The following is a 23560-nucleotide window of genomic DNA, read 5'->3' as shown; positions in this document are numbered from 1 at the left end:
GGCGTGAAGCGCCAATCAAGCGCTGCGATGACGCACCGTGGACACACCTACGGCTCACCGGTGAGAAAAACAACTCAGGGCAGATGAAGAAAAGTTGTGTTGGGAAAAAAAAAAAACAGACCACAACGCCGAGAAATTTTCCCAGAGGTAGGTTTTTCTTCTTTACTATAACATTCACTATTTATAGAATATTTATAGTTATTTAAAGTTTTACGAGATGAAATAAACGGGAAGTTATTCGTTTTATGACTTCGTCCGGAAATGGATCTAGACTCAGACTTTAATTCCCATTCCTTAAATTGTAACGTCCATTATGTTGAAATACCAGCCACTAAACAGCAGAGGGCGTTCGAGATCGTTTTCAACCTGCGTATATAAATAATAATAATAATAATAGAGGCAGGATTAAAACCTTCACCAACACTCACAGTAGGGTGCAAATTTGAGTCCACCTGATCTGCAGGTCTTTGAGCTGTGGGAAGAAACCAGAGAAAATGCACAGTATTGTAACACAAACCTCAACTCAAACCCAGAATCTTCAGTTGTACCACCTTACAGCCGCCCTGCTGCCGACGGATGATCCAACTCGAACAAGCAACCCCTGAGCTCCTACTGATTCCTTATTGATCAGGTCAGTCCAAGGATCTTCACCTCCTTCGGTTTTACCGCAGAACGACTCAAACAGGGGGAGACCGTAGCTGTATCCCCCCCCCCCGCCAACTAAAAAAGCTTCTCACGTGGAATGAGTGATGAGGCCATGCTTAGTTTTATTAAATGCAAAAGAAGTAAAACAGTTGAGACATTTCCCTACACGTTCATCGGTACGTTGGGTGAGAGCTTTTAACAGGCAGAACAGGTGAGCGGGTCACGTGAGCGCGCTGGACAGGATCACTGCAGGTGGAATCATCACGTCACTTGGTCCAAAGGAGCCTGATCCAGGTAGGCGGAGCTTCTGCACGCAAGTGCTCTCAATGAATAGACAAACATACAAAAGAACCCCCCCCCCCCCCACACTCTTAGTCACTCGGTTACAGTACATGTACAAAGTCTCTTTTGGTCTTAAATACCCCCCCAGCGTTGAAAACAAAAGCCCTGTGCTGGCAGATGGCTGAAGTCGTACCTGCAAATGGGTCGGAGGCGACACATTTGGTGGCGAAAGCAGCGAGCTGCTGACACCCACGAGACTCTGGGGCGAGTCTCTACCCGTACTCAGCACGAAACCCGCCTTGACGACAGGAAAGAGTCATTTCTGGCCTCTACACCACAAACACGCTGACAATATCTCACATTTGTGGTATTCAGGAGCAGCAAACAGTGACAGTAACAGTGTGGCCCTGTTCATAAATACTTGATTGACCTAAATGATGCATTACTCTACTCTATTTGGTATCTTCTTTTACCAAAAGCGCTTTGGAGCATCTTACGTGCAGATTTCAATGGGCTGTGTGTATCTAATTACTACAGAATACTGTCAAAAATGAAGTTGCTTTGAGGAGAAATACTTCTCTACTACGGCGTAACTAGATTCCAGTAATTAGACCGACCCCTTAATGGCAGCATCCGTAAATAAAAAGGAGAGTTGACGCAGAGCTGCTGACTTTGTTCATTAATCTGCTTGGGCAGATCAGTGCAGAGGCCTCCACACGCTTTACAAAGGCCTGAATTTCATTTTCAACATGGATAACGGGATTACTAAAACCGGATTACCAGAAATATGACAAACACGGCGGCATGTTTTCCAGATCAGATTTAAAAATTTGTTCTGATGCAGTCTCAGAACTTACAAAACAAAGGTTCTGCATTCTTAAAAAAAAGGGCTCCCAAAAGCTACAACCGCTTGGCTTTGTTGAGCTCACAGCTGTATGTTACTCTGATTTTGGCCCTTTGTCGTTACTACCTAACACACCGACCGATCCACCTCCAGGGGTGGAAAAAAACTGGTTCTTTCACATACAAAACCCACTAAATCTGCCCACGCAGCTTTACAATCACCGCACTGCACTCGGACGCTAAAAGCTAACGCGTGTAAGGCCACGCGATGCAAACACACATCGATCTGTACACCAATTAAAAACATTCAGTGCTCGAGTGTACCCCGAAAAAACAACGTCCCGGCATTCATACTGTCTCTTTTTTTGACTTTTGGCACAGACAAGGAACAAAACAAGGACTCGCGCATGGCTTCCCAACCTGACTCGTGAGGAGAGTTTACATCATCAGTGAGGGACATTCCAGTTATTCCTATTGTTCCATTTTAGGGAAAAATAACCCACGGGAACGCAGCGAGAGGGGGAACACAAAGGAGACAAAAATGCATTGGATGGAAATGGCATTGCAGGTGCTTGAATCCTCATGGGTATCTACAATGAAGTGCAAATTAAAATGGTGCGTGGCTGAGGTCTATCAGGTCTGGGCAGGCACTACTTTTTTCGGAGTTGCTGGCTTCTTGGTTTGCCACAGGTGGTTGTGGATGGTGACGGCGTCCACGCTGGCCGACATGGTCTTGGCTGGTATCTGGCTGAACTGCTTCTTGTCCGAGTTGTACTTGTAGAGGCCGTCGATCATCCTGCGCGTGACGCTCTTGGGGCCGATGCCCGCCAGCCTGGTGATCTCCTCCGTCTCGGGGCAGTAGGTGTACACGGAGCGGAACTGACAGCCAGCGTCTCGGAACAAAATCAGGAAGTTGTTGGCCTCGCACTTCTCCATTTGCTGTTGATGTCAATGGAAGAAAACTCATTAAATGCTAAAAGACAGCAGGAATTATTCAGAATTGCTAAAGCATCCATCAGACGGTGCAAAGATACGCTCGAATGCTAAAATATGTCAGAATTAAACATAAACGCTATGAAGGGAGAGAGCCTAAAATCTATATTTGGCACCTCAGATTAAAATAATCTCAAACACTCCGTGTTCTCACCTCAAGGATCTTGTTCTTTTGGCCCTCGTTCACTTTTCCTGCCAGGCAGCAGTGAGCCAGAGCGTTCTGGATGATGTGCTTGTTAGATTTGGCACTCGGTTCCTTGTACAGCCTCGGTCCTGATGAGGAATAAAGGACAGCATACCATAATGACACCGTTGCCATGACATCATCTCTGCTTATGCCATATAGCCAAGTTGTGGGAAGATATATCCAGCCTCCAGGAACCCCCCCGCCATCTGTACTGACATCACAGGTGTCCTGATTATTGAGGCTACAGCGGCCTACCAGTATATTCTGTGTTAGATGTAACCGAGGACGTCGTGGACCCGTTCTCCCAGTCCTTCTCTCCATTTCTGCTGCTGGAACGACTCGGAGACAGGAAGCCGTCTGCAGAATCGGGTCTGGAGCACAGAGTTAAATATGAGCAAAGCTGGAATATTCCCTGAGCAGGAGCAGGAAGGAATGCCATCAGGAAGAACATAAAGAGCATCTTCACAAATGCTGGACTTCAGCTGGTATTTTACAGGCTGTCTTTGAGTGGGGAGGACTCTGCATGCACTATTTCAGTATTTTGGGTGTCAGTTTCACAGTTTATGTCACAAGGCGGCGAAGCTCACGAGCACAGGCAGCGTGTGAAGCAGCAGTGAAACAGGTGGGACATATTTAGAGCACCAGTTCACTGGGCTGTTTCGGGACTGCGGCGGCATTTTCATCCAATTCCACCACTGTTGATGAACGGGATCAAAATATATTCAGATTAAAGGCAACATGTCATGAGAAATGAAAACGGTGCTCTTTAAGGGAAGAAGACTAGCCAGGTTAATAAGTCCGTTGAGTCAAAGCAGTGAGAAACCTACAGCTAGAGATGGAATGTGGAAAGGGGGATGGTTTTGTGGGGGTTGTGTTGCTAAAAGCGCAGCATGTTACAGGTATACTGGTTGGTAATTATCCTTTAAAATGCTTCAGAAGTCCTTGAAAGAAATGCACGGTGGGGGCTGGGGGTTCAGTGCAAGGCTGCCCTTAGCATGAAGTGCGTTAAGATTTAGGAGTCAAGCAGGAACAAACCTCCTCCTTCTCAGCTTAGGAGAGTTCAGGAAGTAGAAGAGACTGCCAGAGGCTAAGCTAACGCTTCTGATGCATGTGCAACGGCAGGAAAGGGAATATAAGAGACATGGTAGAGGGCTGGGGTTATAAAGGATTGGGTCTGGTAAAATACAAAGACTTAAACCAAAGGAAAGGCTGAAAATACAAGTTTAAAGCCAAAATCTTGGGATTATTTGTTCCAGGAGATGATATAATAGCTGTATGAATTGAAAGGCAGATAAGATTTTTGGTATTTGAACGCATTTTCTCCACAATAAGAAGAACTTGCCTTGGCGATCTCTTCTCCGAGTGAACACTGTCACTGTCTCCCAGGTTGAGCGAAGCCAGAGACAAGCTGCAGACTGAAAAGACATGTTGGCGTTAACATGCGCTGAGATGCTGCACCACGCCGGCAGAACACATCGCGCTCTCTGGGGTCGTCTCCTTGGTTACCTGTGGCGGCTCTGACGGGGGTTTTGGGAGAGTCCAGGCTGTCGCGGTGGATGGACTTGGGCCGACCCCGCCTCTGTTTGGCTCCGCCGGAGGCTCGGGGTTTGATGACGGTGTCCATGTCCTCCATCAGTTTCAGCTGCTTCCTCCTGAGATACTCCTGCTTGATGAACTCCCGCCTGGCCTTGTCTTCCTCCTTCCTGAGTCGCTCCTCCTCTGCTTTTAACCTGACGCAGATCGACAAACATCGATACTGAACGTCGGAAAGGGCTCCGTTTATTTACCAACGGTATCAATGAGAGGGAATTATTGGTCTATGATAATAGAAAACTGTAACTTGAACGCCTCACATCAACCCACATATATTCAATAGCAATAAAGAATTGAATAAAATCAACCTGCAATGATGAATTTATCTGTAATGGGGTGTTTTTAACATAAATATACCACTTCTATGTATTCCTGCCATACCGTGCCTCCTCCTTCTTCTGTTCTAGCTCCGCCTCCAGCTGCATCTTCTTCTGCAGACTCTCTTTCTCCCTCCTCATCCTCTTCTCCAGCAGCGCAGCCCTTTTTTGAGCCATGTTCTCTTCAGCCTTTCCATCCTCCTGCATCAGAATAATAAAAAAACGACCCAACCATCATCTCACACTGACATAACATTGCAGGAAACAGCTTCAATCCTGCAGACGGGGTTAACTGAGGTTATTTACTTTTATTTCATGTTGTTCCCCCCTCAGCATCCACCCCTGCAGTCTATTCAAACGTCCCCAGCACATTTCCACAGCTGCGCCTGAATTATTCACAAGAGCCCCACTTTTATGACCTACATCGAAGCCCGGGCTGCAGCTAGCGAGCAACAAGCTAACGAGCCTCTTAAAACCACAGAAACAGGGAAGGCTCCTTACCCAGATGGTTTCATGAACTATCACATGAATCATTTGTGCACCCACATCTGTCAAACACGAAAAGTCTGGGCCTGAAATTCCGAGTCTTGTGCCCTTTTTACGCTGCCAAATGAAGTTTTGCCCTCGTGTGCTCAGTTCTTTGGGCCCACCTTGAAGAAGAAGCCGCGACACATCTTCTGATCGCCGTCAGAGTCTTCCGTGTTGTCCTGCTGCCTCTCCAGTCCATCTCCCGGCGTCAGACCCTCCGGCGGTTTCACCACTGAGAGCGGAACCTCGATCAGGCTGCTCTTGGCCTGACCCGAGGCTTCGGGCTGGGGGGGCATCTCTGTAGGCGCCACTGTGAAGGTCTCGGTCACGAGGTGGGACAAGACCTCAGGAAAGGACGACTCCATGGTAGGTTTGAGATCCAGATCCTGGTCTTTTTCCGTGCCGGTGGTCTTGGGTTGGCAGTCCGTGTCCTGGGCTTGTGTACTGGCCGCCTTCCTGTCAGGGGGAAAAAGCGAATCGTCCTCTTTGTTTTTATCTCCATCTGTGGCTACTGGTGCTGGATTTGGGGCTGGTTTTTCCTCCATGTACGCAAAAGAGCAGGCTAAAGGCTGGCAGGGAGAAAATCGACGCAGCCGGGGGATGCTGTCCACGGACTGGGGGGCGGTCAGCACCCGATTGTACGGGGCCAGCTTGAGCTCGCTGGGCCGAGCGGTGCGAGGATTGCGCGAGTGGAAAGAGGCGGATTTGCGTTTGATGCTGGTTGGGGAGCGGTGGGAGGGAAGGGGAGAGTCCGCGGGCGAGGAGGGTCCCGAGGAACGGGTGACGGCCCCCGCTCGGCTGTGCCTCTGAGGCGACGGGTTGGTGTGGGGTGGAGGGATGACCCACGCCTGCTGGTGCTGCTGCTCCCTCATGGCCATGATGACTTCCTGCTGCTGGGAGAGTCGCTGCATCTCGGCCTGAAGGAAGGCCAAGGAGTGGTTCAGCTTCTCGATGGAACGCGTGTACTCGGCGAGATCCAGCTCGGTCAGCTGAGCGTGACTCTGACCGCTCTCCTCTCCCACCCCTGGCGACTTCGTCCAGCAGCCCGGGCTGCTTTGCTCCGCCCCGTCCGGCGTGTCCGCTTTGCTCCTCCCAAATTTTAAGATGGGACTCGCCGCCTTGCCTTCTCCCTCAGATTTCCGGGCTTCTTCTCCGCTGGCAGCCCCGTCGCCTTTTCTCTTGACCACGTTGAGGAACACAGAGTGGCCCATCTTCTGCCGATGCCTCGTAAAGGCGGCCTCCACTTTCTTCTTCTGCGCTTCGATGGCCTTGCGCTTCTCCTCCAGCCGCATCCTCAGCTGCACCATCTCCGTGGCCATGGCCTGAGCCGGATCGCTGGCTGGCAGTTGTACGGGTGAGGGTGCGGCTTGCTGACGGACGGGGCTGTGCTCAGGGGTCGGGGCCCAGGAGACGGATAATGGGGCGCCAAAATCAGAGCCCTCAGGGGTGGTCTTGAGGGAGCTGCTGCTGCACCTGCCAGAATCTGGAGTGTGTTTCTTCAACTTCTGCTCGGCGAAACAGGTCATCTTCAGGCCCGACGGGGATTTGCTGAGACTGCTCGCGCAGGGACTCGGGGAGTCCATGTCCAGATCCATGTTCACAGAGCAGTCTTTTAGAGACGAGTCCTCGTCTAACATGTCTTCTGTTCGGATATGGATGCCAGTGTCCACTTCAGTGGTGTCTGTGGTGCTCAGAGCCTCCTTTGAGTCCGATTCTGAAACTGGCTCCAAGCCACCGGCCCCATGGTCCTGGCTGTGCAGAAAGAACCCATTCTGGATCCCCTCCACCACAGGCCTAGTTGGACTGTGGATGATTTGGAGGGCCTCCTCCATGGATGGAGTCGTTGCCACGAAACTCCCCTGTCCATTTGGGTAGACAGACTCGGGTTCCACGCCGGCCAGACTGTCTGGGCAGCCTTCCTCTGCAATGCCGATGACCTTAGTGCCGTTAACCGGCTGGAAGGAGAGGTTTCGTTTCATTCCGCGAGGCAGGTGTTGGACCTTGAATCCAGAACCATCATCCGTGCTGACGGATCTAATCATGCCACGCGTGGAGGAGAGAGGAACAGAAGTAGAGCTGTCTTTGTCAAAGGGGATGTCGAAGGACACTCCATAAGGCCCCGACCTAAACGGAACCATAACGTTACTCTGACGCAGGAGTGTGATGAGCCAAACAAAGCAGAACTTCTGCACAACCTGCAAGTTACAAACCTTTTCTCTTTGGGCCAAGTGCCGAGGTTGCCCTCAACAAAGGACATTGAGGTTGATCTTTTGATCTCTCCTAAATCAGTAGAAAAGATGAGAATGTTTGGGTGCCAGCCACAGTATTTCTAATTTTATGAGTACATGTGGTGGAACAATGGTAGTAATTAAGGAATCGCAGATGAATAAATGAATGAAATATCATGCAAATTACCTGAGTTTCGAGGTTGAGGTCGGAGCGGCAAACTGGACATTTAGAGGAGATAACGGAGAAGTTGAGTAGATAAATACACTGCAAATTTGTATTCACGCTTTTTCTGTTCAGGTATTTTCTGCATGATAAGTATTTGCTTTTGGAAGCACCTATGTCGCACTGTACCTTGGCCTTTCCGGACTTGGGGGTCTTTCCATGAAGCTTCTCTTGGTTGCCTTGGAAATAGGAATGATGGGAATATTCTTCAGCACCGACGAGGGATCTGGGGCACAGCAGACGCAAGCAAACAGATTATTTAATTAGTCACCAAATGAACACCAAGAACATCAAAAAAAAAAGATTGTGGATTTAAGACCTGCCTGCATATTCGTTGCTTAACAATCGCGGTTTCACGAAAGATGGCTTGACGACCTCAAACCACCAGAAGAGTTCAGCCATGAAAACTAGGAAATTGTTCTGCAGAGACAATAAACAGAATAATTATCAGTTATCTTTAAACGTGAGAAAACTGAGGGCACAGCACCATCACACGCCACTGTACCTGCCACAAAGCTGCACTGTGTATGTTTCGCCAGTAGGGGTCGCTAACGACACCATAGTTTTCAAATTTACTCTATTATAATAGAATACGTGATTAATAAAAACTTTAAATTTAAACCCTGTATCCATATAAGTTGGTTTATTACAGAAAACATACAGATAATTATCCGACAGAGAAAAATTAAGTGATTCTGACATTTACCTCACTGATAAAATAGAGGTCATCTATTTTCCCATGTTCTGTGGGTAGCACAATAAGCAGCAGGGGGTCGACCTCCAGAGTGGACTCATTGTGTGTTTTATATGTAGTCTCGGCCATCACGTTAAATGTGGCAGTTTTTCCAGAGGACATGTAGATCTAGCTGACGCGTGCACAAGTGCTCACACACCCAAACGCAGGCAGAGACAACCTTGAAGCGAGCCCCCCCCCATCCACAGTCCACGGTTTCCCGACAAAGACAATGCAGCGTGGCTCAGCACTAGAGACACATTATTCAAGCCATCAGCAACATTTCAATCTGCAAGCTACACCACATGCACGCGCGCATGCGCACGCACACACAGGCACACTGGTGAAGGTGAAGTAGTCCTTTAGAGAGCACATTTAATCTGTTTAGACTCCTGCAAATCTTACAAATGTATTAGAAAGGAACACACTGTGTTCAGGATATAAACAATTATTTGACCAACTAGGATGAATATAATAAAACAGAGGAAAAACAAGTTAACAGAGAAATACGGTGGAAAAAAAAATCTACTTCTGCTTGTCTGGATGAGGGTGGTGGCAGAAAGCCCAGTCTAACCTCTCGCTTCCATCTGTCCTTCTTTCTACTACTGACACACCAGGTGTGGGTGTTATCACTTAATCCCACCAGTCAGCAGCCCCCCCAGCACACACACGCCACACCACACCATGTCCAGACTAGGCTGGCGTTGTTCCTCGTGCCAGCTCTGTGGCGTTGCCAGATCTGTTCAGAGATTCCCATTTCAGAGTGTTGGTCTCTTTCAGGTTGAAACATGAATGTGGTGGAAATTGTACCTCAGGGTTCCCCGAGTGGTGGGTGGATGGAGCTAATGTGCTCCAGGGGAATACCTCAGACACATACCATCCATGATAGCTGTACAACGCGCTCTTACTAGTCAGCTAGAGCACAGTGACATTATAATGTCTAATGAAATAACAGGCTTGGGCCAGAACCACAGAGATGCTTGACTAAAGAATGTAGCTCCTGCAGCCAGACAGATGGAGTCTGGTGCCTTGATATACTGCCAAATGTATCCGTCTGCTATTAGTTGCCTCATGCTTTCATACAGCAAGACAATTACACTCGCTGCCTAAATCTGTCCAGTTTTACACCGAAACACACCCGATTCTTGTTGAAAATTTCCATTATTATTACATAAAATGAGCTCTTTGCAGGCTCTACTTGCAGTGAAACTGACTGCAAATTACTCAAAGAAATCACTTGCAAATTATCCAAATGGTTAATGGATATTAAAGCCATCCTTAAACGGGAAGCTGGAGTGCTTCCTCAGGGAAAAATAATGCTGCCTTCAGGACGGTCAGAATTTATTTCTGCCTCTTGATGCTGAGAGTTATGTAGACATGCTGAAACCTGATTAAATGAAGAGCTCATATCTGGCAGTGGATAAACATGATTTACTAGTCTGGTGTTCACAGGGAGAGCATGAGCCGATGTGGGGGGGGGGGGGGGTCTCCTGCAGAAACACAAAATGAACAGTCAACTGTCTTCACTAAACAAAAGGTTGAGCTCCTTTGTTCATTTCAGCCCACTTATCTTAAATAACGGAGAATAACAGAAGAACCTGATGTTATAGATTTAAAAGAGTGTGTTTGTGTGTGTGAGAGAGAGTGTGTTATCGCTCCTTGGCTCCTCGCCTGTTATCATTTTCGTGCTCATCAACACCTCTCCTGCTTCCTCCCCGTGAGTGCCTCAGCTCGTGCTTCTTAATAAGGTCTCCATTAGTATGAGAAGCCACAATGTGCAGCCGCTGAGGGCGTGACGGACAGGAAACTGGGCCAAGGTGACTCGATCGAACTGGTGCTGCGAGCAGTCCAAGCTGCATCGCTGCTTTCAGGCAGTAACTCTCCCGTGCAGATTTTAGGCTCTGTGTCAGCAGAGTTCTGCTACTGGCTGCTTCCTTTGGATGCGACGCCTTTGCTCAATGATCCCGGTTCAGGGAAGCTTCAGCCGCGACGATGAATCAAATCCAACGCTAAAACACGACGTCCCTGTAAACCTGCTCTGCTGTTTCCAGGTCAGCTACCTGCAGCCTGAACTCGTGCAGCATGTTGGTGTTTGAGAGGATGTTCACTCAGTCTGTCCTCTCAGTGACCCGTTACGTCTGTGCTGATGGTGCAGAGGACGTGCTGAGGTGGTCAAAGCGTCATCCAGACCCACCAGGAGTTTTAAAAAGGGTGGAATGGACATCCAGAAGGGAACAAGTTTATTGACACAAGTGCTTTGTGGATACACGCCAGTTAGCCACAATATCAACCAGGAAACACAACTATGCTGTCACACAAGGTTTAAATGGAACATGTGTTCCTCTCAAACGTAGAGATGAGCGCACACTGAAACTGGAGGAGTGAAGACAACGCTAAAGCCTAAAACACAATGGCGATGTCGCAGTACCTTGATGGTGGACGAGGCGTAGAGCATGTCCTCCAGGGTGAAGTGGCAGCAGTCGTTCAGGTTGTCTTTGCAGAATTCCTGAATGAGCTGTAGGTTGTACAGTCGATCAGCCAGCGTCATGTTCTCCTTCAGACACACGTCTGGGTGGGAAGAGGGAGCCGTCAGATATAAGGGTTGCAGCGACGTCACCTAAATGGGTTCGACTTCTGTCTGATCACAAAGCCGAGGTCTGACCGCCCTATAAGAAGGAACTCGCTGTCCAAGCACAGTGACGTAAGTGTTGTGAGACCTTCGGCCTCTGGGGGGCGCTGTGTGTGAATGTGCCTAAAGAATGAAGTGTTGAGTGATCTTTTGTTCTGCTGATGCTCTCAGTTCAGCCGAGTGGCTCTCTGTAGATATCCATTGTGTGTTTATGATGGGCCCATTATCAGCTGATGCGATTACGCTGGACTGCATCCTGCTGGTGGCTGACCTTCAACCTCCCCAATGAACCATCAAATGATAACATACATATAATATATGCATCAGCACTGATTGCATACACACATGTGATGACTCGGGCTATTTTCACTCCTTTTCCTGGCCTGTGCAGCCTTCCTGCTCCACGCTTCCATCATCTGTGTCTAATAATCCCATTAGCTGCTCCAGTATTTAAAGTAACTCTTCACTCCTGGTTTGTCCGATTACCTGAGCTCTCTCTCTGTCAGCTTGTGTTTTCTGTTTCTCTGGACTTTTGGATCACAAACTCATCATTTCCTTGATTCTGGGCCTTTTTCAAATGCCGATTTCTAGACTGCTCGTGAATTTTCTTTCATTTTTTTTCAAGTTTTGGGATCAAAATGAATGTACAATTGAGAGCTTTTACCTCCATACACAACTCCTACTGCAGCCCAAACCCAGTGTAAGCTCCTTACCGCTCAGTTGCAGCAGCTGAGGGCAGTAGAAGTGCAGCAGCACGGCCAAGGCTGAGCCATCTGTGCTGTCCTTCAGCAGGTTGTCCACAGGGGGGATCCAGGGGACCGGCTGGGCTGAGGCCTGCTCCTTCCTGTAGCGTGCCTACGTTACGCAAAATACACAGCTGTAAACCAAAGTTTGTTGCGTAACCTCACCCCACCTACACTTAGAGTTTAAGGTCTGGAGTTGTGACTACGGCGACATGATCGTGTGTGGTGGTGCAACCAATGGAACAGCAGTGCTGTCTCTACTCGCTCATTTAAAAGGCTTAAATGAACACTCTGAACATCTGTATGAGGCTGATGTGAATATTTTAACCTCACAATCAGGTGATGCTGTTGATGTTTTCTCCAGTATTAAAAATAATAACGCTAAATTGCCCATGTGAACAACCTACAATTGGGCTTTGAACCAATTACAAAGGCTTCCCAACGATCAGTCCGTGAAATTAAATTCTACTGAATGTTTGTTCTTCATTTTCCTTCATAACCTCTCAGGATCTGTTCCGTTTTTTCTCCAACGATGCTGAATACCAATAACAAACCTCAAATCGGGAAACAGACTATTAGAATCTGGCTTTAACGACATGCATTATAAATGTCTGCACACCACAGATGTGAAGTCAGAAAACCTGTGAATAAATGCTCAGGATAAAGATACCTGATTTATAATTTAATTTATATTGTACTGCATAATATTAACAGTAAGAATCATTTTTTTGGGTGATTTTTGTCAATCCAACGTTGGGAGGCGAAATTGTGTTTAAGTGACAAAGAAGTCATGATGCAAATGTGAGAAAATGGTGATAATAAGCATAAAAGTTGGGAAATGAGAAGAGAAAATGGCCACGGTGGACACACAGAATGAAATGCGTGATGCTCATTAGTTGACTTACAGGCACAAGCTTCATGTACCACTTGGTTGGAGACTGCAGCAACACACAAAAATACAACAAAGACACACCTGTTAGAGGGATTTGTTAGTAATGCGATTAGTAATAAAAGGAGAGAAATGACGGCTTTAAAGAAGAGAATCTGGGTTATTGAGAATGCACAAGAGGCAGCCCACAGAGCCAAAAAGCAGAGGAATTAAGCTTAACCCGTTCAGACTAGCAGCTGTGCAGGATCCACCTGAAGAAACAACCTCCTCAAGTGCTTCATTTGCATAAGAAAGCCTAAAAGCAGCCAAATGTTGCTTATAACTGGGATAATTCTGCGTCCATTGCTTTGATGTGTTATGGTAACAAAATCACAATGGCTTTAGGAGAAGTGTTGCATTTTATATTCAACACAGGTTGGAGCAGCAAAAATAAAAATGAAGGCTCAACAGCATTTAACTATCGCTCATTTATCTTGACTTTTCACCTCAATGTGTATTTAAGATCATATGTGAGAGTTTTCTATTGTTTTTAAGCACCAGGGGACAAAAGCTGAGCCAAACTGATCTTTAAATAACTTTACCAGGACTCTTATCTGATACCCTGATGGCCCAGTTTACTAATAAGGTAGAGATGAAATGATGCTGCAGGAGTATGGCTAACAAATGCATTCAGAATTCTGAATTAACCTCCGGAACATGATGTTCCTCTCCCATCCCCTCTCATCTCCCATCTCATCTCACCCCTCAAAGTGCAGTAGGTTAATATTAAAAGGGCAGAATTGCCCCCCTGTGAGCTGTGCTGGGTTGTTCTGTATTGAAGGGGCACATCACTCTGATGACATGACTCACACTGCAGTCGTACTGCGAAAGTTTGGGGGGGGGGGGGGGGGGGGTGATAAAGATCTGGGGAAATGTGGACTGAAGAGGGAGAAAGGAAGGCAGGATGAAGCTGCCAAACAGGACTTTGATGGATGTGTTTTCCACTGCAAACACTACCTTAACCTTAATCTGCAGAAGCAGACACTGTCGAAACGGAAGGGAATGAGAGACAAAAACAATAGTCTGACCAGGTCGTCATTTTGGAAACTGAAATCATGTGATGTCATTTATTTATGACTCAACACCCAGTGTGCAGTTGTGCATGCAAGGCTGTGTCTGCACAATGACGAGTCTGATCAGCATCAAGCCTGCACAAGTCTGAATAGAACCACAGAATGTGTGTGTGTGAGAGAGAGAGAATAGTATTTAAACTCAGGGAGGCATGGTTGCAATAGCTTGCCACAGGTATTAATCTAGCAACCCACACAGTACCGATAGCATTAAATGTTGCTGCTGCAGACTGAAAGCCAGGAGAGAAAGGGTTTGAAATGTTGGAAGGTAATGCATCAGCTAATCCATAAACCCATAAGCACCCTCTGTCCCTTTTTGTCCTGCTCAGTGGCTGCAAAACCTCAATTCCAAAATGACAAAATTGTGACTTAAAATCAAATTTATAGTTAAAAAAACCATATAAAATATGACAGACACACAAACACACCCAGACACAGACACACACAGTTGGTCTCAATCACTATTGAAACTAGAAAGTCAGTTACGTAACATATAAGGACCGTGGGCAGACCCTGGCGGGTGACCACACGAAATTACTGCTGCTCCAATTAGACAACAACACAATGTCGCAAATGATGAAACGCAGGAAGCCTGAAGGGAGGAAAAAACCTCCCTGTTACCAGCTCGCGCACAAATTCTGTCTGCTGACTCAGCTCCATTCATGTTTTGAAGTTTGAAGCACATATAGTACAAACTGTCTGTGGACAGTTTACGAGGAAGGAAAAGAACGCCACGCACCCGGGGACTCCCGGCGGGTTCGGCGCCCTGTGCCTCCCTCCTCTGCTCCTGAGTCACGATTTCTTTCAGGTACTCATTCACCTGCAGAGGGGACAAAGAGGATTAAAAAGTGAGCAGGCTGCAGCCACAATCGGCAAAGTTTCAATTAAAAGGGACTAAAGTGTGACTAACGCTTCCTCTGCAGCTCCCATTTCACCATAACGTGGAGGAAACTCAGGTATTTAATTCAGCGTCATCGCTCTTTATATCACAGTCTTAAAAGTTCAAGGAGAAAATGCGGCGACGCACCGTGTTGATCCAGGTGGTCACCACGTCCTCTGTGTCATACGGAGTTTCCTCTTCGGTGCTCCCGCAGGAGTACTGACGGATGCAGGCCATCACCTTCTCCGCGCTCGCCGTCTCCACCGTGTACGCCATCATCAGCGTGTCGATCATGGCCAGGTGGGCGCTCTGCGTGAGAAAACAAAGCACAGGCGGTGAAATCAGGAGGTCTGACGTGAGGTTTTGGATGTTCTGAACCAGGACTCTGACTCCTCGACAAAGGGGAACGCTCGCCGTTGCCCTGGAAACAAGCATGCTGATCTCTGATGACAAGGCCCGGTTTCCTTTAAGTGGACTTTAAATCCAAACTAGGCCGACCTCGTTCCTGAAATCAGAGTCCAAATGGGGGGGACTGGCATTTTAAGTGGCTGTTCTCATCTCTGTGGTGACTCACTGGTTTATTTGAAGTATGGACGTAAAGGATACGGCCGAGTTCAAAGGGTTTGTGACGCTGGAGAGGCCAACAAGATGAAGTTATGAAGAGGGTCTGAGCGGTCTGCCACATGGGTGGAGAAAAGGATCAGAGCAACTTGAGTTCATTTAACAAGACACATTTAAAACGGTCATACAAAAATCACAAGAAAATTAGGTTTTCTGGCAGATAAGTAAAAAAAAAATAAAAAAAAGCTTTATACGCAGTCTTTATTTTGATCATAGTTGTTGTAAAAGACACTGGTGCATCTATAAAGCTGCCTCCTCCACATGGGACAGCTCTAAACATGCACTCCCATGTGTGTTGACTGTCTGAGGTGGCATTAGCTTAATGTGCATCTCTGCTCTGCCAACGCAGCCACAAACCAACCCATTTAATAATACGCTGCCCACATGGGTCCCATCGGCTGTTATTTAATCTGCCTGAATGCGGGACAACATTGCTCCATACACACAAACACAAACGATCGCCTCCAGACAAGGATCAATATGAAAAAAGCCCGAGGGTCCAGTATCTTCCCTCAAGGGTGTCTTTTTCCTGCAGGCTCCTCCCCTCTCCTGGGCCATTGGTACATATTGATTTGTATCTGCTGAAGGCCGGATGAGATAAACTGACGAGGAAAACTAATCTTGTTTTCTACACACAGACCTGCAGGCTCCAATCACACTTAATAGGACCAGGGCCGTGTGTGTGTGAAGGAGCACAACGTGCTGAAGACGTCGTGTTGGGATCATGGGGGGAGGGAGCTATGGAGATGGTTCCTTACATATGAAAGAGAAGAAAAGGGCCTCTGCAGGGCAGCAGTTAAATCCAGACCAATAGGAAGCAGCAGTGATGATACTTGACTGGATGGATCAGCAGACATGTTCCAAATGAACATCCGCCTCATTAGTACTGTATTTCTGAACGCAGCTCTACCTCGGAGCTCCGTTTTGTGCTGCCGAGCAGCTGCACTGGAGCGTACAGCGATCAAACAAACAGCTTGGAGTCACTGTTGACAGCTCAGTTGCTCCTCTTGTGTTTTGCTTCCGGAGGATCCAGAAAGGCAACTGTGGCCTTTGGTTTTCCTCCGAAGATGAGAATGGCACCCAAGTTTAGTCATTTTCATTTATCTGGAGGACTGACTCGCACGCAACCACGCTGCCAATTCTGGAGACAAACAAGAGGGCGCACGTGTTCCCAAGCACTTTCTCATCCGAGCTGATTACATCCATAAATCCTGCTTTCATTTCTCCGGAGGCAAGAAGATGCTCCTTTCAAGGCCAATATCCTCATCTTATTGTGTTGCTACATAGCTGACTCTCTGTATTTGCACCCAGGGAACCAGAATATCATTTCATTTTTACTGCAGCCACTTGGTCGAGAGGGAAGAAGAAAATCCACCGTGGCGGCCCAATTTAACATCGCACAAAGGCAGAAGAAGGCTTCAGTTTTATAACATATTCCACCTCAGCGCCGGCCCGTAAATCTCTGTGTTGTCACATCTGTTGTAAGAGCTCAGAGCTGCTTGTTGTGGGAAGATTCAGGTATGACAGATATGTACAGATCACATCACTCCAGTTAGCCTACAAGACTAACCTAACCACAAGTAAAGCCTTTAAGTGGCTACACAGGCTGTGGTTGATTATTAGTTTGTTCTTATAGCTTAAAGCTATAATTATATAAGGATCCTCCAGGTTTGAAAGGCAACATGTCTGAAAACACTCAGATTTGAGGTAAACCTAAAAATATGATCTGCTTTTAGCGCTGCAGCTCCTCTGCCCAGGCCCCGAGGCTCCATACTGAGGCATGTGTCTAAAAATGGATAGTTTCTGGCTTCTAACTTCACGCCAACTTGGCTGGACACAGAAAAGCTCTCAGCTCTTTATGGATCTTTAGAAGGTCACTGCCAGTACCACAATGTAAAAGGAAATAAATCAGTGCCTGTGAGGGATCAGCTTAAGCTTATTCAGATCAAAATTCAAGCAAAAAAAAATAAAAAATCCGTACAACAAAACACCAACTGTGAGGTCTGGCATCGGATGTGGGAATGGAGTTTTTAAACACTATACCTCCGTCTGTTCAGATGCTCCAAAACCCAAAGTAGCAATTTTATAGAAACCTCAAAGCTGAGAATTGTGGCCACAAGCCAGCACTAACTTACCCCGGAGGTAGGACTGGACAAATCATTCCATTGCGCCCTTCTGGGTTGAAACTAAGGGCGGTTCAGGAGCGACAGCAGTGCTTCAGCATGTGCTCCATCCATACTGCAGGGCCTGGGAGCTGCCGCTGCCGCTGCCGCTGGCGTTGGCGTTGGCGTGCTCGCTCTGGCTTTAGCAGAGCGAAAAGACAGAAGCACTTGGATGGATTTCTCTACCTCTCTATGAATGTGAGCCCAATGACAGGCTAATGACACAAAATGCTCATTTGTTTGTGTGAACCTCTTGGTTTGCTTTTCTGGCATTAGTCGGCACCTCGCCTGGCGTCTGTTTGCACGAGTGCCGGTGCTGCAGAGCTACAGAAATGCAGCCTGGCCTGTTCTTACGAATCCGGCGCTTCAGCATTCTCTCGTTCCATTCCTCAGAGCGAGCCATGTTCCTGCTGCACATGCAGGCTGTGTACACACGCGCGCACACATATAGCCTACTGGGGTGTAACCATAGAAACAAAGCTCCTGCTCAATGGGGTTGGGATGTAGAGAGCAGAAGGTGGAGATGTATTCTTTTTTGTCACCACCGTAAATGACTTTAGATTCACTTAGCAATAAAGTAACAAACTGCCTCGAGGACTTTTTTGACTAGATTTTATGTGCAATTATCACAATGGCAGCGTATTAACGTGTCATTTTTATAATATGTAGTTTTTATATGGCACAATTTAACAAGAGCTCTGTAGAATAAGTCAAGTGTGGGTCCGTGTTCCATTAACATCCTGTTTAAAAGCATTCTCCAACATAAAACTGCCAGTTTTATGCCTTTATGACAGAACAGACACCAACATAGAAACCATATAGCCAATAAAGCAGCAGACAGCATAGAAGGTGCAGATGCTGCTTCCCTCAGTATTCACAGTGGCTCTTAGATGCACAGAACATGAAAGCAGCAACATGACCTATTTTTTACAGGTTTCTTGTATAAATGTACAGATTTTCACCTCTTATACAATAAAAAATAATCAAAAGGAAACCTACATTCTTTCGACACATGCCTCTACAACTGTAGCATAAAAAATATTATTTTTCATTCAACGTGTATTCTGTCATTTCTTTTTCTACTTAAGCCTGTCAATCAGTGTCCATGGCAACAGAGAACACTGACTGTGACATCACAGGCGTTTAATTATGTCCTCGCGTGTTATGGCGGGGGATATTAATAGCACCAGCGTGCAGAGAAACTGCTTAAAAAATGAAATTGGTGAAATTCATTTTCATGGGAGATTTCGCTGTTTCCTCCAGATTGGGCGTTCGCACGATTTTCAATGGGACCGCCACGACCGCAGCGGAGCACAAGAGGAAAACGAATCCCTGCCATCGCCTTAGCAGCAGCGCTTCATCGGGAGTGCTGGAATAACACTTTCAGATCCTTGGCCCTCCTCCACATCCCTCTCAGCTCTACACAGAGCAGTGATGCAGAACGTGTGTGGGCAGACGAGTGGGTGGCGAGCGCGATACTGGTACCGGGGTAAAAGAACAACGTGAGCGGTGGCAGAGCGGCGACAGAGGCGGAGGTTGTCAGTTGGAAACATCTCAGTGGATGTGCTCTGTTGTGACAGATGTCACAGGATGAGCAGCGCTGAACCTGAGCGCTGACTGACCGGGCCCCGCTGCCCGGAACGTCCTTCAAAGTTGCTTATTCTGAAAGTTCTGATGACGCGCGCTCAAATACTGCTTAGCAGAAACTGTCAGGCAGCAGCATTAGAATTTGCCGGTGCTCCTGTCTGGAGCAGCTTACAGCTGAAATGATTGTAGATGCTTTGAGTCTGCAGAAAGTTTCGAGCAGATCATCATGTTAACAAGCAATCCTGCAGGGTACCTTCGTGAAATAGCTCTTGTTCCGTCTGCCGGCCGCTCAAAACTCGGCCATCGACCCTGTCAAGCCTCAGCTTGAAGCTGCAGCAGTTTCTTAATTATTAATGATGCTCCATCTGAGCTGTCACTCCGATATGCATCTGCTTATCTGCTTCAAATTCCTCAAGTGGTGGTGAGGGTAAAGGTCAGCAATAGGAAGCTGAATGTTTGTCAATGACCTGTAAGCAGACTGGTACTGAGGGATCATGTATTAATAATCAAAGCTAATCCATTTGATTCCTATCATCTAATTAAATCTGTTTTTAATCTACAGAGAGGTGGGGGTAAAGGTGAAGAGATAATGTAAGAATGTAATGGTGTAAGAATATGTAAAATAAGGGTTTGAGGGATTAATGGATGAAAGCTGGAAGTATAGACAGAAAACTGGCAGAATGGCAGAAAGTAGCACCACACGCGCAGAGAAAAACCCTTTAGTCATAACTGTGCAAGCATGAAAGCAGAAATAAAGCCCTTACTCAGCTCTGGGTGGACAGCAACCTACCACCACTAACGCAGGAGTTACCGGTGATGGTGCACAGCAATCCTTCACTTTCATGGATCTGCAGCCTCTGTTTAAGCGCAATTTTCTACTGGTACTAAAAAATACGCTGTCCTCACGCGGCCGACGGGCTCGGAATGACGCACACAACTTTTATTTAACCAGCGAATTTGCATAGAAAGGAAATCAAAAGCAGCAAGCCTCTGCAAACAGACTGCAGGCACGCTGTGAACTAATTGTAGTTCGATTGTACTTGCACTGAAGCAACGCAGCCTCCTATTGAGAGTTTGCCCAAATAATGAGGATCCCTCATTAGGCCTGTAATGTCACGTCTGGAGCCACACAAAGACTGATGAGCTCTGAAGATGCAGAGATGCCTGGAGGTCCAAGTCAACGCGTGTCGCGTTCATTTGTGTGACTGATCTCAGCTCGCTGTACATTTTCAGCAATCCTTCTTTAATATGAGGTACGCTGATGTGAGTTAACTGAAGTAAATGATTAGAAATATCTCTCCTACCATTTGCAGCGGCCTTTTTCGAAGGTCTCTCTCGGTAACCATCCTATCCTGGTCAGTGACGTAGAGTCCGCGCTGAGCCAGGGCCTGGATGATGGCATCGTGGCCCAGCAGGGGCTTGGCAGCGTCCCTCTTCAGGATGAGGCTGCCGGCTCTGCAGTAGAGGTCAGCAGAGAGCAGGAGGCTGGCCACGGGGGGCTTTAGGTGCTCCTGGTCATACTGGTCTGTGTAGAATGGCTCCTTGAGGTCTGCTGGGATGCAGTCTGGAGGGAACAAAGAGATCACTAAGATTAATCATCGTCGTATACGATTTTATGTAGAGAAAACAACATGTGCTGATTGAACACACAATAACCGACTCTTTTTTTATTATTTTTTCATTGTCTGCTTTGAAAACATCTTGATGTGGTCACAGTATGCGTGGAGAGACCTCAGCGTTGCTATAGCAACTGCAGCAGGGCAACCTGATCGATTCATCTAGTCTGCATCTGCAGCTTTGAGCTCCCTGGGAACACCCCTCACAGAAAGAGAGGGAGCCTCATCAAAGACACAGGAAGGCAAAGAGAGAGTGTGTGTGTGTGTGTGTGTCAGAGAGAGAGAGAGAGAGAGACGGAGGGAGGGAGAGAAAGAGCATCACCTCAAGCAAGACCTCTACAGCAGGATGGTCCACAAATAATGCAGGACCATGTTTTATTGTTGCTTTTGTCCCATTTGTTGAGTGAGGCTGCATTTCTGCTCGTCAATGAATGACCAGCGGACACAGAACAACATCCAGGACGAAATCAATGCTTGTCTGTCTGAATTAACAACACAATTCTGATCCAACTGCTGGTGTCTGACGCGCCAGACTCCTCTCTGTGTCGCGATGACACTGGCGAACGTTGTTCATCCACCTCCGTTGATGAATCACCTGCTCAATAATCCGATCAAGGCCATCTACAGATGCACTCTTTGTTATTAGGGAGCAAACCTGCACATGGCAGCAGAGGCACAATCCTCACTATTGGGCTTTTTTTTGTATTATTCGTTACTTGAAGGCTTCTGTTAAGTTCTTGTTAAGTGAAAGTGGCCGGAATTACCGAGACCTTCTCCATGCTATTCAAACACGGCACCTTCTGTGAATTCTCCCATGAGCTCTACACAGTTCACCATACAGTGAGCAGTGCAGCCCTACTGTGCCTTTACTGTGTAGCAGCAGATGATCTGCAGCACAGGCTGCACAGATTTGACGCTCTCTTGCATTGATGTGATGATGCACGCGCATGTGAGGCATTCAGAACTGTGTAGGCAGGAATCTGCAGATCTGGAGATGAGCCGGCTGCTATCGCTCTCTCCCTCTCTAGAGGACTGTATTTTTGGAATCCGCACACGTTAGCCCTGATTGAAAACACACAAAGGATCCGGGGAAAATCTCATATTATCTGGACTATTACAACAGCCCAAGAAGAAAATAGGGCAATTCCCCCCCTCTGTGCAACGTTGTGTGTCGATTTGAACACAAAATCCTGATCTGAGATCTGTTTTTAGTTATATTTCAGGGTGCAGCAATGGCGCGATCTGTTTAAAACTGATTGGCTGTGCATGTAAATGTATGATAGATGACTTACAGATGTTATTCCTTCATCAGGAATCATATACACAGTGGGTGGCTCCACAAGGTGATTCTTTGTGAGATGCATGTGGATAAACCCACCATCTGTCTTATGTCCTCTCCACCGGCCTGACGTTTTGTTTTAACTGTGCAGACTGAAAATGTGGGCGTGATTCAGAGGTGCAGTTCCAGATTACTTCCATACAATCAAACACTCATGTGGAAGCCTCTCACTAAAGTGAACCATATTGATTTGAATTGAACTAAATGAATGAAGGGATTTTCAGAACTCAACCACCCGACTCCTGTTTACTGGAAGGTTTTCGGCATTGATCCTGTAAATGATTGGAAATCAATATTATCAGTCACAGGATTCAATGAGGCAAGGCTTCCCGTCCAATTGTAGGTGTGTCCTGGATTTATTATTAATTATCAATAAAATGAAGCACCAAGGCTAATCTGATTTCACCTTGTTTCGTTATGCACAGTATTAAAGGAACATGGTATAATCAAGATGAATAAAATAGCTTTTTTCCTGTAATGTTTCTTCGAAGGAAACGTTTCTGCGAATCAATGCATAGTATTGAATTCATTACAACGGTTAAACAGAAAGACCAGCAAGATTTGGTTATAAATTTCCCACTCAGAGGTGTTTTCTTTGTGTTAATTAGCTCATGTGGTGTTGAAGTGGTTGCAGACGTGTGTGTGTGTGTGTGTGTTGTTAATTAAAATCCACGCATCGTGCACAGGACTACATGGAGATGGAGTATCCAGTAAATCACCTACCTGTCCCATAGGCTTTGGCCACCAGCCACGTCAGGCTGCAGGAGATTTTGGCTCGGGAGAAGTCGTAGTGCTCAAAGGACTTTGTTGCTGGAGCAACAAAGGTTTTCTTTGCATCCCTGACGTCCTGAACTTCGCCCATATTTCTCCCTGAATACTGTCTGCTTGAGCCCTAGGAAGCAGCAACGCAACGGTAAAGCATCCCACTACTGGAATTTCGCGGAAAACACAAAAAGGCTGGAAATCTTTCGGGAAACGGTCTTTCCACGGACTATTCACAGCTTCTCCCAGTCATGAAATTCGGGTCGGGTTGGAATAGTTCGTCTTTTTCGTTCTCGTTGACACAATGAGAGGCTAGTCTTGCTGTTTTTCATCCATTCTGCTGTCTACCGTTTGAACTGTGCCTCGCTGGACCCGGTTGGGAACGTTTTCTTCGGCTGGAGAAGATAAAAACTGCTCCCGAGCTGGGGTGTAAGAAGGAATATTTCCATAATTTAGCTTCACTGGAGACAAAACAGCTTCTCCTGGTCACAGCCAGGTATTCTCGTATGAATCCTCGGTGTATATACCATTCTCTCCCACCTCTTGGTGCCGTCGTGCGGTTTTCCTGCAGCCTGTGCGAGCCCCGCATGCGCCGTAGGTGCATTCATGTACTACTGGGAAAGTCAATGCTCTTCGTGAGAAGTTTACTGG

The 23560-nt window shown here is 46.9% G+C and overlaps 1 protein-coding gene and 1 long non-coding RNA gene across 4 annotated transcripts; one reads left to right on the top strand and one right to left on the bottom strand.

Moving 5' to 3' along the window:
* The first annotated feature begins 9 nt into the window (after positions 1-9).
* LOC130529285 (uncharacterized) lies at positions 10-4864 on the top strand. Its single transcript, XR_008951535.1, has 3 exons — positions 10-147; positions 464-631; positions 4337-4864. It is a non-coding gene; the product is annotated as an uncharacterized LOC130529285 (long non-coding RNA).
* Positions 744-23560, bottom strand: camsap2a (calmodulin regulated spectrin-associated protein family, member 2a). Of its 3 annotated transcripts, XM_057039316.1 has the most exons (19): positions 22871-23560; positions 20497-20756; positions 14970-15131; positions 14682-14762; positions 12850-12882; positions 11915-12056; positions 11001-11140; positions 8163-8259; positions 7969-8065; positions 7804-7835; positions 7599-7668; positions 5511-7512; positions 4925-5061; positions 4457-4680; positions 4293-4365; positions 3986-4051; positions 3206-3321; positions 2918-3036; positions 744-2709 (listed from the first exon to the last, which is right to left on the bottom strand). In XM_057039316.1, the coding sequence occupies exons 1-19, from the start codon at positions 23007-23009 to the stop codon at positions 2404-2406; spliced, it is 4296 nt and encodes a 1431-aa protein (XP_056895296.1). In that variant the 5' UTR covers positions 23010-23560; the 3' UTR covers positions 744-2403. The 3 variants fall into 3 exon arrangements, with proteins under 3 accessions (XP_056895296.1, XP_056895297.1, XP_056895298.1); XM_057039317.1 differs by lacking the exon at positions 12850-12882 and having other exon boundaries at positions 22871-23559; XM_057039318.1 differs by lacking the exons at positions 20497-20756; positions 22871-23560 and adding an exon at positions 17579-17847.

This window comes from Takifugu flavidus, chromosome 7, assembly GCF_003711565.1.
Source record: "Takifugu flavidus isolate HTHZ2018 chromosome 7, ASM371156v2, whole genome shotgun sequence".
In the NCBI taxonomy this organism is placed as follows: domain Eukaryota; kingdom Metazoa; phylum Chordata; class Actinopteri; order Tetraodontiformes; family Tetraodontidae; genus Takifugu; species Takifugu flavidus.
This window is presented reverse-complemented; position numbering and strand designations above follow the sequence as displayed.